Here is a 15,378-nt window from a genome sequence, read left to right as displayed (position 1 = left end):
CTGATAGCAGTGGCCTTCTGCCTGGGTTGCAGTCTGAGGAACCTGGTTCCACCCACCATGCCCCCCACCCCTTGTTTGGATGGCCTGAGGAGCCTGAGGGCCAGCTGGGTCAGGTGTCTGGCTCCCTCAGCAATGACGGCTGGCCAGGGTGTGGGAACCTGGCTCTGAGGAAGCTGCCAACTAAGATCTACCTCCTCTTAGCTAGGACCAAGACCCTGAAGGATGATAGCTATTCCTTGGGACCTTGCCCTTCCTTGTCAGAACAGAGAATAACACTTGTTTGATAGAGATTTACAGGAACATCGTTTCCTAATCATGACCTGACCTCAAGAACAAAAGATCTGACACCAAGAAATGTGCAACAACTAAACACACTCTTCTCTCACCTTTCCTAGAAAAGGGGTTTGCTGAAAGCTTTCAGTAATTTTGGGGTTCTTAAGGGATGAGCTACCCATCTCCTTGTATGAACTTGTAATAAACCTTGATCTGTTCCAAACTTCCGTGTTTTAGTATTGTTTGGCCTCACTGTGCGTCGGGCAAATAGACCTGTGATTTGGTCATACTGTCTCCTGTATAGTCACATCAGAGGCCAGCTGGTGAAAGAAAAACTCAGTCTCCTTAACAAAAATCACACACAAGCTAGCGATGCTTTATTACACAAGGGATTTGGCAAAGGGCACATTCATTTTGTTAAAGAATCCCCACCTAAGATTCCTAGTGATCCATCTGGTGACACAGTCAACTTAATAAACAATAGCTGGTATTTACCAAGTGCTTGCAATGGGCCAGAGCCATACAAATCCCACCAGGAAAACAGGACTTTTCACTAGGATCCAGATTTAGAAAAGGCCCAGCTTCAAAGATTCTGTCTTGCACAGACTTAGCACTCCCATTTCCAGAAGTTCAAAAACTTCCTTTCTTATCTAAGGGAGAAAAAAAGAAGAAAAAAAAAAGTTTTAAGATCAAGAGAGGATGGATTTGGTGAATAAATTCAACTATCTGGATTCCCTGGTATTTATGCAGCTGTTATGGCCAGAATCAGGAAAAGCAAAACCACATTTTATTCAGATTTGAAATATTTACATAAGTAAAGGAAGAGGAACTATATAAGACATCAGTTTCATGTAGATGTCCTCTTGTTTGTAGCCCTTCAAAATAAAATCTCATAGGAAAAATCTTACCCAATGGTGGTTCAAGATATCCAAAGTATGTCTAGACTATACACAGTATTGTAATACCGGAAACTACTAATAATGACATCATCACAATAAAAATAAGTCTGGGTTAAAAGGGTTTTTGTGAATACTATTTCTTCCTCATTATTATAATTGGAAAACTAGTGGTGGCTTACTCAGATTTAACATTATAAGCAAAATCATCAAATATGCCCTCATGTGCGTGACATTAAGTTGGTTCAACTGGTTTTAAGAAACCAGTAAGTTCAGGAGACTCTGTGTGTGTGTATATGTATGTGTGTGTAGGAAACTCAGACAATGGTTTTTAGCCTAACTCACTAATCAATTAAAATCAGGTTTGGTTATTCTGAGGATATAGTTTTATATAGCAAATTAATTCAGCATATTTGGATTGCAAGCTTCTTTGATAGTCACTGTCATGATTTATTCCTGGTTGGTGACTGGCAGCCATGTTTATTACTGCACAACCCTATTCTCTCCAACAGCTACTTCTTCTTCTTCTTTTTTTTTTATTTATTTTTTTCAACAGCTACTTCTAAGCATCAGGCTAGATTGAAAGATTATCCCCATAACATGGTGGGTATCAAGTCAATTGTCACATTATGATGATAATGGATGACTTTCATAAATATATAATCAGCTAATGCTGGTCCCACAAAGGTATTCAATCAGTTTTAATTCACTGAGACATCAAAAAAATTTCCCCACTCCTCAAAACGTAAATCGCTCATTAAGTAAGCAGGTTTTTGGGCATGTGGAGATGCAAGCAATGAGGCAAGTTTGTGCCCCTCACGTCCAAATGCACTTCTAAGGACAAAAAGGCAAAGATGATCGTGTCTCTAAAACAAGGCACAGGGAAATATGCCAAGTCCTCCAGACCTTCCTGTTTCCCAAAGGTACAGTATAGAGTGGACCCCAGGGGGACAGAGGCCATTGGGCATTTAATGAAGAAACAAAGCTGATTCCTATAAAACACATGGAAAGGATACAGTTATGTGTAAGGGGTGAGATGGCCTCTATAATTGTAGTTACTTCAGAGTTAAAAGAAATCATTTCAAAGGCCAGAATGTGCTGGCTCCTCATGTCAAAGACTTTATTGCTGTGTTTGAACTCAAGTTCAAATTGAAAAAAAAAAGATTAAAGGGAAGTGCTGGATTGCTGGTTACACGGTACCTCGGGAATGTCCATCATCCTTCTCAACTTCTGATCTCTCCAGTTCCAGTCAAAAATCAGAAACTTTAAGGGGTTCAAATGAAGGCCACCTGAAAGAGACAGAGAGTTGCTACATTAAAGAACTCATGACATAAGCTTATTAAAAGGATTTTTTATTCCTTTGGTTGCTTTTTATTTTTCTGGCCTCATTTGTTCTTTTCTCCCCACCCCATCCCCCCAACACTGGCAACTAATCTCTGCACATTAAGTGCTGTCCCTGTCTGATGGAAAACAAATGCAACACTCTGAGACTTGCTCTCCTTACAATCTTATCACTGATTCTCGGGGAAGCTGCTCTTGCTAAGCTTGTGAAATGCTCAAGGGCTGGCAAAGAATCAATCCCAGGCCTCCCTTTTACCAAGCCCCAGAGGGTAAAGTCTCATTCCGACAGGAATTTGGTAAGATGTATCCTACAGTTCCGGAGAAGGCAATGGCAACCCACTCCAGTACTCTTGCCTGGAAAATCCCATGGACGGAGGAGCCTGGTAGGCTGCAGTCCATGGGGTCGTTCAGAGTCGGATAGGACTGAGCGACTTCACTTTCACTTTTCACTTTCATGCATTGGAGAAGGAAACGGCAACCCACTCCAGTGTTCTTGCCTGGAGAATCCCAGGGACGGGGGAGCCTGGTGGGCTGCTGTCTATGGGGTCACACAGAGTCGGACATGACTGAAGTGACTTAGCAGCAGCAGCAGCAACCTACAGTTCATGAGTCTGAGTAAACTTCAGGAGCTGGTGGTGGACAGGGAGGCCTGGCATGCTGCAGTCCATGGAGTCGCAAAGAGTCGGACATGACTGAGCAACTGAACTGAACTGATCCTATAGTTCAGGGCAGAGACCCTTCAGAGGAGTTGAATCCAGTAGAGTCTGCCTGTCTCTGAAAAGGTGTATCAGCAGAAGTTTGAAGACAGGGTTGGGAGGTTAATTTCAGGCAGAAAATAGAGTTAAGATGAATGAGCTCCAAAGTCTGCTGTCCTTTGAGAAAACTGGAGAACAACTCATTCTTATTGTCTTCCTATCTATCTAGAGACAATACTTAAATGTGGTGTGGAAGGGGACCTCAGAGGTTGTTTGTTCCAGAGGTCCCAGAATTGGGCAGTTAGCTTTTCCCTACTCCCCACGTTCTGACCACTGCCCCCAAGCTTTCACATCTGGAAATGTAAATAACAAAGCCTTCTTTTATCCAGCAGCCCTTCCCCTCAATACTGGTTTATTTCAGTAATTTCCTCTCTCCCTAAAGACTTTTTCATGCTTCTTATAACTACAATGCCTCTTATTTAATACTCTCTCTGTAAATTAAAAATGATATAAATGAAGAAAGACAATGGGTTGATAGTGTTCCCTTAAAAATAATTGGCCTGATGGTGGGAGAGCAAACAGGTACAGCCTCTCTGGAAGGCAACTGGACATGCTATAACATGAGCTTTAAAATGCTTGGAGTTTGATAAAATAATTCTTCTTCCATTTCAATAAAACACCTGAAACTTAAGCACAATTACTTAAAAAGATGATAACTGTGTACCTACTTACACGAGCAAAAAAATTAGAAACAACCCAAATATCCTGCCTTAATAGAACTGTTAAACATCCATATAACTTGGAATCAATATCCAGAATATATAAAGAACTGGTAACAGCTCCATGGCAAAAAAAAAAAAAAAAGAGATGATTTAAAAATGGGTATAGGAACTGAATAGATATTTTTTCCAAAGTAGACATCCAAATGGCCAACAGCTATATAAAAGGAGCTCAACATCACTAACCAACAGGAAAATGGCAAATCAAATCCACAATGACCTGTCACCTTTTACCTGTGAGAATGACTATCACCAAAAGACAAGAGATACAAGTACAGGCAATGATGTGGAGAAAAAGAAACCCATGTGCACTTCTCAGGGGATTGTAATTTTGAGCAGCCATTATGGAAAACAGTATAGAGGTTTCTCTAAAAATTAAAAATAGAACTCACCCTACGGCCCAGTAAATCCCCTTCTCGGTATATATCCAAAGGAAATGAAATCACTATCTTGAAAAGATATCTGCATCCCCTTGTTTATTGCAAAATTACTTCTAATAGCTAAGACACAGAAACAACCTAAGTGTCCACTGACAAATGAATGGATAAAGAATGTCAGTGTTCTTTGTCTCACTCACACACACACACAAACATCATTCAGCCATAAAAAGAAAATCTCGCCATTTCTGACAACATGGGTGGTCCCTGATGGCATTATACTGAGCGCAGTAAGTCAGACAGAGAAAGACAAACACTGTATTATTTCACGTATATGTTGAGCCTAAAAAAAGAGAAAACAAACCAAAAAATGAACTCATAGCTACAGAGAACAGATTGATGGTGGTTGCCAGAGGTGAGAAGCAGGAAAACTAGAGGAAGGTGGTCAAAGGGTAAAAACTTACAGTTGTAAGGTAGATAAGTGCTGGGGATGTAAAATATAGCGTGGTGCTTACAGTTAACAGCACTGTACTCTGTATATGCGAAAGTTGCTGAAGAGAGTAGATCTTAAAAGTTCTCATGACAAGACAAAAAATTGGAACTATGTGAAGTGACTGATGTTAATCAAACTTACTGTAGTAATCATTTCACAGGTATCACATGTACCCATGATAAGAAAAAAAAAAAATGGAACTATGTGAAGTGACTGATGTTAATCAAACTTACTGTAGTAATCATTTCACAGGTATCACATGTACCCATGATAAGAAAAAAAAAAAATGGAACTATGTGAAGTGACTGATGTTAATCAAACTTACTGTAGCAATCATTTCACAGGTATCACATGTACCCATGATAAGAAAAAAAAAAAATGGAACTATGTGAAGTGACTGATGTTAATCTAACTTACTGTAGTAATCATTTCACAGGTATCACATGTACCAATCATGCACACCTTGGTTAATACAATGATATATGTCAATTATATCTCTGCTAAACTGGAAAAAAGCTTAACAGGATATTATGCAGTCACTAAAAATGAAAAAATAAAACTATTTCATGACATGGAAAGTTCTCATGAGATATTGACATATTGGGTGCTGTGCTTAGTCATGTCCCACTCTTTGTGACCCCATGAACTGTAGCCCGCCAGGCTCCTCTGTCCGTGGGGATTCTCCAGGCAAGAATACTAGAGTGGGTAGCCATGCTTTCCTCCAGGGGATCTTCCCAACCCAGGGATTGAACCCAGGTCTCACACTGTAGGCGGATTCTTTATTGTCTGAGCCACCAGGGAAGCATATTAAGTAGAGAAGACAGTTATAAAGTTATGATATGCAGTATGATTTCCATTTATAAAAAGATATAGATAAATGCATAGAAAAAAAAGACTGAAAAGAAATATAGTTAATATTAGCTGATAAGCAATATCTCTAAAGTAACTTTCTTTTCTGTACCTTTCTGCATTTTACAAAGGCTCTTATAATTAGAAAATCCCCTTATTAAATAAAACAATACAATTCTGTCTGTAAGTGTTATGGGATAGCTTTTGACGTTTAGAAACTCTCCTTAATATAGCATATATATAAACATCTCAAGTCATGAACAGCTACATAAAATGTGTTATGTGCCATTTGAATTACTTTGTTAAATTTTCAGTTTTTAGAGTGATGGAATTGTTTCTCTTTAAACGCTTTGTATATAGCCTAACATCTGTAGTCAATGAATATGAAACCATTCATTCAGTCAGAATCAGAAGTAAGAGTTATTTTCCTTTTATAAAAAAAATCAACAGCTCCTTAAATGATTTTTCCACTTCTTAGATGAAGTAAGGTTTCACAGTGAGTTTTCACAACTCTGTAGAACTCTAATTTCAACAATCTGGACAGCTTTGTTTTCTCTGTCTCCCTCTCTCTCTTTTAAATATTAAATATGGAGAAAAGTGACTCTGTTGCCTGTGGGGGGTGGGGCGGTGGTGGCGACACATAAAAACATGTGGAATACAGTAAGGGAGAGGTGAGCCTTTGGCTAAGAGGTGGAGAACGACGGCGCATCCCTGGGCCCTCCGGCTGCCCAGCCAATCTCTCCTGACTCCATGTCTCCTAGATGGACTACGAGCACCTCTCATCTGCTCTTTCACTTTCAACATCCTCCTGGGGCCACAAGACAAAAATCCAGCCAATCGCTGTGCAAGGGTCTTCCTCCAAAATCTGACTTTCTTTCCAACTGAAGTACAGACTACTACAGCCAGTAAAGTCTCCAACCAAGAAAGGTGGTCTCTTTAATAAAAGTAGTAACTAGTATTTGTTGAGTTCCTAAGGAGTGACACTCACTGTGTTTAGTTTTTTATTGGCATAACATACCCCTTGTTGTTCAGTCGCTCAGTAGTGTCCCACTCTTTGCAACCCCATGGACTGCAGCACACCAGGCTTTTCTGTCCTTCACCATCTCCTGGAGCTTGCTCAAACTCATGTCCATTGAGTCAGTGATGCCATCCAACCATCTTGTCCTCTGTCATCCCCTCTCCTCCTGCCTTCAATCCTTTCCAGCATCAGGGTCTTTTCTAAGGAGTTGGGTCTTTTCTAATGAGTTGGCTCTTCGCATCAGATGGCCAAAGTACTGGAGCTTCAGTCTCAGCATCAATCCTTCTAATGAATATTCAAGATTGATTTCCTTTGTGATGGACTGATTGGATCTCTCTGCAGTCCAAGGACTCTCAAGAGTCTTCTCCAACACCCAGTTTAAAAGCATCAATTCTTCGGTGCTCAGCCTTCTTTATGGTCCAACTCTCACATCCACACATGACTACTGAAAAGACCATAGCCTTGACTAGATGGACCTTTGTTGGCAAAGTAATGTCTCTGCTTTTTAGTATGCTGTCTTGGTAGGTCACAGCTTTTCTTCCAAGGAGCAAGCGTTTTTTTAATTTCATGGCTGCAGTCACCATCTGCAGTGATTTTGGAGCCCCAAAAAACAAAGTCTGCCACCGTTTCCCCATCTATTTGCCATGAAGTGATGGGACTGGATGCCATGATCTTAGTTTTCTGAATGTTGAGTTTTAAGCCAGCTTTTTCACTCTCCTCTTTCACTTTCACCAAGAGAATCTTTAGGTCTTCTTCGCTTTTTGCCATAAACGTGGTGTCATCTGCATACCTGAGGTTATTGACATTTCTCCTGGCAATCTTGATTCCAGCTTGTGCTTCATCCAGCCTGGCATTTTGTATGATGTACTCTGCATATAAATTAAAACAGGGTGACAATATATAGCCTTGACATACTCCTTTCCCAGTTTGGAACCAGTCTGTTTTCCCAAAGTCTGGTTCTAACTGTTGCTTCTTGACTTGCATACAGATTTCTCAGGAGGCAAGTAAGGTAGTCTGGTACTCCCATCTCTAAAAATATTTCCACAGTTTGTTGTGATCCACACAGTCAAAGGCTTTAGCATAGTCAATGAAGCAAAAGTAGATGTTTTTCTGGAATTCTCTTGCTTTTTCTATGATCCAACAGATGTTGGCAATTTGATCTCTGGTTCTTTTGCCTTTTCTAAATCCAGCTTGAAAATCTGGAAGTTCTTTGTTGAAGTACTGTTGAAGAATGGCTTGGAGAATTTTGAGCATTACTTCACTAGCATGTGAAATGAGTGCAATTGTGCAGTAGTTTGAACATTCTTTGGCATTGCCTTTCTTTGTGATTGGAATGAAACCTGACCTTTTCCAGTCCTGTAGCCACTGCTGAGTTTTCCATATTTGCTGGCATATTGACTGCAGCACTTTAACAGCATCATCTTTTAGGATGGCCTTTCCTGGTGGCTCAGCTGGTAAAGAATCTGCCTGCAATGCAGGAGCTCTGGGCTCAATGCCTGGGTTGGAAAGATCCTCTGGAGAAGGGCATAGCTACCCACTCCAGTATTCTGGCCTGGAGAATTTCATGGACTATACAGTTCACGGAGATGCAAAGAGTCAGACACAACTGAGCGACCTTCACTTCTTTTAGGATTTGAACTAGCTCAGATGGAATTCCATCACCTCCACTAGCTTTGTTCATAGTGATGCTTCCTAAAGCCTACTTGACTTCATACTTCAGGATGTCTGGCTCTAGGTGAGTGGTCATACCTCATGGTTATCTGGGTCATGAAGATCTTTTTTGTACAGTTCTTCTGTGTATTCTTGCCACCCCTTTTTAATATCTTCTGCTTCTGTTAGGTCCATACCATTTCTATCCTTTAGTGTGCCCATCTTTGTATGAAATGTTCCCTTGGTATCTCTAATTTTCTTGAAGAGACCTCCAGTCTTTCCTATTCTATTGTTTTCTTTTATTTCTTTGCATTGTTCACTTAGGAAGGCTTTCTTATCTCTCCGTGCTATTCTTTGGAACTCTGCATTAAGATGGGTATATCTTTCCTTTTCTCCTTTGCCTTTTGCATCTCTTCTTTTCTCAGCTATTTGTAAGGCCTCTTCAGGCAGCCATTTTGCCTTTTTGCATTTCTTTTTCTTGGGGGTGGTTTTGATCACCACTTCCTATATAATGTCACGAACCTCCATCCACAGTTCTTCAGGCACTCTGTTTATCATATCTAATCCCTTGAATCTATTTGTCACATCATAAGAGATTCGATTTAGGTTATTCCTTTATGGCCTAATGGTTTTCCCTACTTTCTTCAATTTAAGTCTGAATTTTGCAGTAAGGTGGGTGCATTTACCATCTCTGTCATTCAGATAAAGAAACAGGTTCAGAAATGTTAAGAAACTTGCCAAGTCACAGAGATGGTCACTGCCAGATCTGGGATGTGCATCCAGAGGCTTCAGTCTATAGCAGAGGCTCTTCTCCTTGACACGATATTGCCTCCTCTATATAGTCTGTGTGTCTACCTGCCTACTTCTGATTCAGCTGTTCTCTCATTCCTGAATGCTTTTCTTACATCTCCATACTTCAAAGATCCTATTTTAATCCTATCCATACTTCAAATATCAGTTAAAGACTCCTTTCTCTATAAAGCCTTCCTTGCAGATTCAGCCACTGAAACAACCTCTCCTTCATTTCAACTCATATAGACTCAAGTGCTGGCTTGGCCCTCGGCACTTACTGCTGTCATTCTCATTCTGTGTACATTTATCTCTTCAACTAGATCAGGAGCTCCTTGAAGGGGAAAGCCTCTGGAATCAGGAAGGCCTAGAATGAGAGTCTTGGGAGGGGTTACATAACCCTTCTAAGCTGCAGTTTTCTCTCTTAAGAATGCTAGCCTGCAAGGATGCTGTGTGTACTAAATGAGATATGTAAGGGTGTTTAGCATAGCACCAAGTACAAGTAGGAACTCAAAAAATATTTGTTTCCCTCTCCTTGTCTAGGTCTACCAAGTTTGCTACTTGTAATTGCACAGACTTCTGCATATAGTGGGTTCACTTATGCATGGTTTTCATCTGGAGAGAAACGATAGTATTTTTAGCTCTTTTTTGCTTCCAGGTAAAAGATCATCTCCATACTGAGATACTATGTTGATGAACACGTTACTTTTAGACACACAGAAATCAAGGAACAGCTCCAGACAGTTATAAGATAAAGTTTTGAACAAGTCATTTGGAAATGAGCATTTAAGAGAAATACTTTAATCTGTCTGGCAGGTAGAAAAATGTACGAAGATCATCAGTAGGCCAGAAGGTTTTTAGGCTACCGGCTTTGAGAAAGTCATCAAACTATAAAAACCCACCAGTGGATGCTATCTGGAATACTTTCTGGGTAAAGCACTAAAAGGAAATGAACTCACGAGAAATGTTCTAGAATACTTGAATTTCATCCATAGAAACTGCATTTTCTTTCATCATATTTTCTATACCAGCCCTCAACTGGAATGGGAGCCTTGGGGAGCCAAGACTCAATTAAGTGAGAGGGAAACACTCAACACATTAGCTTACAAAGTCCAGAGGCTGCAAACTGGTGTAATAAACTGTGAATCCACCAACCTGCTTAAAGCAACTGCAATGTGAATGTGTTTAGATGGGCCCACATACTGTGTTTGCAACAGTCCTCATCATTCCCCACTGCACTACACCTGCTGGCTGGTTTTTCGAGACTAAAGGCTGAGCTTCCAACCCTGAATTAACTAAAAACAAGAGGTCTGGTCTCACTGCATCACACATGTGATTTCCAGACTCACACAGGGTAAGGCAAACACTCAGCTCTGAGTAGGAGTATTACTACCTCTTCTCATACCTTGTTTAATGAGTTCTTTAATCCTCCCTGGAGTTCCTACACCCAGGTGTACTACACGCTTCTCCAGCAATTTTACCTGCTCCTGGACCTATTTCAAAATGGAAGAGAAGGGAGAAAAGAAGAGTCATTAGATAGTTCAATCACAGCCAATTTTAAAGCGTTTAAACTAAAAGCTAACCAGCAGAAGTGAAACAGCAAAAGGAGCTACTCCTGTTTAGGATCAACTTCCAGGGCAAAGAAGGTTAACATCAAGACAGAAGAGAACATCTCCCTAGAACACTGGTTAAGCCTCAGCTTCTGTACAGGAATATCAGAGCACAGAGGAATGGTGACTGTTGTGGGGACAAAGGCAGGGAATGCAAAGAAAATCAGATTGGGTGTTAAATATGTAAGGAAGGCACCAAAGAACACACTTGCTAAGGAGATAAGGTAAAGCGGCTGAAGTGAAAAAACTGAGGCCTGGAAGTGGCCCTGAGGCATCACTTCCACTCCTTACCAGGAACCACAGGCCCTCACTTACCTTTATGTGTTTTGCGAATAATTTCATAACTTTGCTGTCTCCTTTGAATGCAGTCATTGACCTAATGAAAAGAAATAGATTTACTCATAAGAAAACTCACTCATTCAGGGCCATGCCAACTACTTATGTATTACCCTTTGATTTATTTAAAAGAAGGTGCACGTTTATGTGTGTATATATGTGGGTATACACACACACACAGAAATTCTGATTTTCAGCCCATCTCTGGAACAAAAGTGGGGTGGCCTTTAATCAGGCATGCATTTGGGTTGGCTTTTAACTTTCAGAAACAAGGTTAACTTTACTTAGGTTTCCTTGATTATTGAAACATGTAGACTTGCCTTTTATTGGTATTAAAATGAAAACCACAGTCTCAATATGGCATCACTCATGCTAAAAGCTCGTGATACTGAACCCAGATTTAATATTTGATTTAATATTTGATCTAACGACAGTTTCCACTTCTCTCAGAAATGTAATCTTAATCAACCAGTCTGAAATTTCTGGTCAAGCCCCAGTAAGGCAACCTGTTCTGTGGGCCTCTCCAACCCCAAAGGAAGCTAAAACCTTGCTGCTTCCTCCCCCACCCCAAAAGATGTTTTGGCCTAAAAATAAGTTGTTCTGCTCTTGTGTGCTCTCCCAGTCATTCTGCTGTCCCCTTGCTCCACCCTTTTTCCAAAAAACCTTCCACTGTGCACAACCCCTTGGAGTGTCCTTCTAGTAGCTAGACGGGATGCTGCCTGATCCACGAATTGTTGAAAAAGTCGATGTGACCTTTAATTTACTTGGTTGGATTTTGTTTTTAAACACCTTTAAGACAAAAGTTCTGTACTTTAGATCCCTGGCAGAGAATTTATCTTCAAACTCTGCAGTATAGTTCTCACCCAAAATTTGGTTGTGAGAATCTTAGCGTTGATGTCAGCCTGTGCTCCCCGGAGCCCAAGGCCATGTACAGAGGTCTGTGTGTGGCTGCCCCGAGGGCTCAGCCCTGCATTCAGAGGAGCCCCCTACTTTTATTGACTTTGCAGAGTGAGCTTATCTGTAAAATTTTATATGTGGAAATGCTTCGGGTATAAATGTGTAAAATTGGGTATAAAAGAATAATCTTCTAGTTGATGTTTGGGATGAGAACATGGGAATGCTGCTCGGAATATTACTCTCCTTTATATATCACTATTATATTTGAGAAATATTACTGACCAGTGGGAATATATGAAGTTACAAATGGTGACTCATTCTACACAAATTCTGTTGCACTTGAGTCTGTACTTACGTGAGAGCTTTCTCTGTGGTGAGGTTAACTAAGAAGACAATTTAGGGGACATATTTAATATAGCTTATGGTTCTCAAGAGAACAGGTAATCTTACAAAATTTAGAATTATTCAATATTTGCCTTTATGAATAGGGTTCATTGTGCCTGCTCAGAAATCACCTTCTGCAAATCACCTGACCTTGAAATGGATCATAATATTACTGAAGACACAGAAAAACACTGAGAATTGGCAAGTGAAGTACAGCACCACAGTGTTTCTATGTCCCTCAGAAAGGCATTTATGTGCTCAAGTTGATGTGACAACTTGTTTTTAAGAAGCCACCTTCAGGCCAACCCCTTTGCCACTAGTGTTCGAATCTGAAGGAAGTTCTGCGGCGGTAGTTTTTTAAACACTGAAAAGTCAATGTGAACTCCTATGATTTCAGAGCCAGCAAGGACAGCTGTCCAAAAGCAGTTGGAGTCTTGAAGATCAGTTATGTTTAGAGCAGAAAAAAGGAACACTTCTGTTTTACTGAGAGGGAATTTTACAATTTAATGTGAGTGCCGAGCAGGAAAGAAGGATTTGAAGGACTATTAACAATCATTAAAAACTACTCATGGTTAGATTACTTCATTTAGAAAAATAGAGGCTAAATAACTACCAAGAATCTACTTTGCACCTTAGTCTATTTGATCAAGTTCCTTTTTCTTCAGGACTTGGATTCTCCTTTGTTTTATCTCTGGTCAAAGCTAAGCAAGAGCCTGGCTCTGGGAGAGGGTTGAGTCCCAGTAAATCCCATTTTACTCTGATGGCTCTTCTTTGAATACTGAATGTTACTACAGATTCAGTGGAAGCCTTTTTGTTTATTCTACAAAAGCTACAGTAAATGAAGAGGTGTGTGAAAGCACTTAGTAAAGTACCTACAAATTATCTATAAAATGTAATTTTTATATGTAAATTTTTGGTCCATTTGGCATTTTTCTTGGTATAAGAAGTGGGATGTGGATCCAAGTTAATTTTTTCAGATGGCTACCTGGTTGTTCCAATGCCGATGATTAAAGTCTATCTTTCCCTACTCATTTGTCACTTTTGCCATATTCTGTACATATACGTATGTGTCTACTTATGAACCTATAATTCTGCTCCGCTGTTCTGACCTGTCATGCACGTGCCAGTTCCATACTGTTTTGATTATTGAGAATTTGCAATATGGCTCTTAATAAAACAATCTGATGGATACTATAGGCCTTCATTAGCATTCTCTTTTAGAATTTCCACAGCTATTATTTCTTTTGTATTATATGAATTTAGAACTATTTTATCTAGTTTTAAAAACAACTATAGAAGTTTCATTGGAAATCTATGAAATTTGTAGATTATTCTAGGTAAACAGATATATTTACATCAAATTTTCCAATTTAACATGGTTCACCTTTCTGTTTAAGATGTTCTGCATCCCTTGTGTAATATTTTCTTTATCTAAATTTTGAGAGGTTTATGCATTGGTGTTCTATTTTTTCTTGTTATATGGTTTTAAATTAGATCTTTTCTTTCATTTATTTCTCCAAATTGGTTATCGCCTGTATAATCTCCCAGCTTTTACCCTTGCCCCCCACAAAGTGTGTTCTCCACACAGGAGCCGAAGTGAACCTTTAGAATGATAATTCAGATCATGTGAATCCTCTGCTCAGCTCCTCCAACTGCACTGCATCTCAGGGCCTTTTGTATATACTATGCCCTCTGCCTGGAACACTCTTCTCCCAGACATCTGCTTGGCATTCTCATTCACTGTGTTCAACTCTGTCCAAATGTCAGTCTCCTAAGAGAGGTTTTCTGCAATTATCCTTTTAAAAGCAGCCCCCATTCTCTTCTATTCTTTTGCCATGATTTGTTTTTTTCTTACAGAACTTATCACTACTTGACATTATAATGTGTATTTTATTTGTTTATCATCTGTCTTCCTCACTGGAGAGTAAGTTCTACGAGAGAGGAAACTCTGTGTATTTCCTTCATTGCTACATTGCCAGCAAATAGAACATATCAGCTTGGCATATATTGGTTACTCAGAAAACATTCACGAAATAGAACAGGTGAAGCTTCCAACCTAATGAGCTCCACAGCTCGGATGGCAGAGCCACAGATAATCAGCATCAGGACTGATTTCTTCTCACTGTGGCTTTTCCGGAGTTTCACCCATTTGGGGCAGACTGAAAAAAGACCATAAGAAAAATATTACCCTACGTATAGCAAAATAAGGCCTCCAAAGTTGAATATTGTCCAATTCTTCACTATTATTTAATATAATGAGCATTGTTCAGATACTATTCTCTGGTTATGTTAGATATTAAAATGGAACATCATTAATTTATACCACAAAACATAAAATATGCTAAGTAACTGTGACCAGCTTTAGAAGTAAAAAAAGTTTGTACCAAAAAAAAAAAAAAGACAAAGAAAACTTAATAATCCAGTGAGACTGATTCTATTATTACCTGCATTTACATTTGCTGTATTTGAGGCTAAGAAAGGTTTATAAACTCAAGTTGAGTGTCATTGGAATTGGTTAGAATGTGAAAAAAGAATGCTAAATTACTGTGTCTAAACTAGTTCATTATTGGTCACAATAAATGACTATCTAGCATGAATAATCTAATTATTACTGTCTACATACAATGAAAAAGACAAAGTCAGACTGAGCAATAGCCATGGTCTGAGTTCTGAACATGGGAACAGAATTTCAGAATCTCAGAGTTGGGGTCAAGATCATAGTCCCACTTCCTTGTCCTTCACATAACAAAACAGAGTCCTGGAGGAGTCCTCAGTAACTTGTGCCAAGTCAAACATCAAACTGATGGGGTACTTGGGATGAGAACACTAATATAATTCTCTGGATTCCAAGAGCAATACATCTAATGTGCTGTACAACAAAAACAAGACCAAAACTCAAATCCCCAAAACCAGAGAAAAACAAGAAAAAATTAAAGTAAATAAAAATTAATATCAAGATGGACCTAAAAAACATCAATTTAAAATCCACTT

At 39.5% G+C, this 15,378-nt stretch overlaps 1 protein-coding gene across 3 annotated transcripts in view; it reads right to left on the bottom strand.

Annotated features, from left to right (window-relative positions):
* Positions 1-628: 628 nt before the first annotated feature.
* Positions 629-15,378, bottom strand: part of CMSS1 (cms1 ribosomal small subunit homolog) — a 395,379-nt gene continuing 380,629 nt past the window's right edge. For 2 of the 3 annotated variants that reach the window (XM_005201216.5, XM_059886727.1), the window contains 5 exons: positions 14,444-14,546; positions 11,086-11,146; positions 10,566-10,653; positions 2,370-2,458; positions 629-923 (listed from right to left, as the gene is read on the bottom strand). In XM_005201216.5, the coding sequence (XP_005201273.2) occupies positions 840-923; positions 2,370-2,458; positions 10,566-10,653; positions 11,086-11,146; positions 14,444-14,546 (425 nt within the window). In that variant the 3' untranslated portion in view covers positions 629-839. 3 annotated transcript variants of the gene reach the window in all.

The sequence above is a fragment of the Bos taurus genome, chromosome 1 (genome assembly GCF_002263795.3).
Source record: "Bos taurus isolate L1 Dominette 01449 registration number 42190680 breed Hereford chromosome 1, ARS-UCD2.0, whole genome shotgun sequence".
NCBI classification, from domain to species: Eukaryota; Metazoa; Chordata; class Mammalia; order Artiodactyla; family Bovidae; genus Bos; species Bos taurus.
Note: the sequence above shows the minus strand (reverse complement) of the source record. Positions and strands in the feature narration are given on the sequence as shown.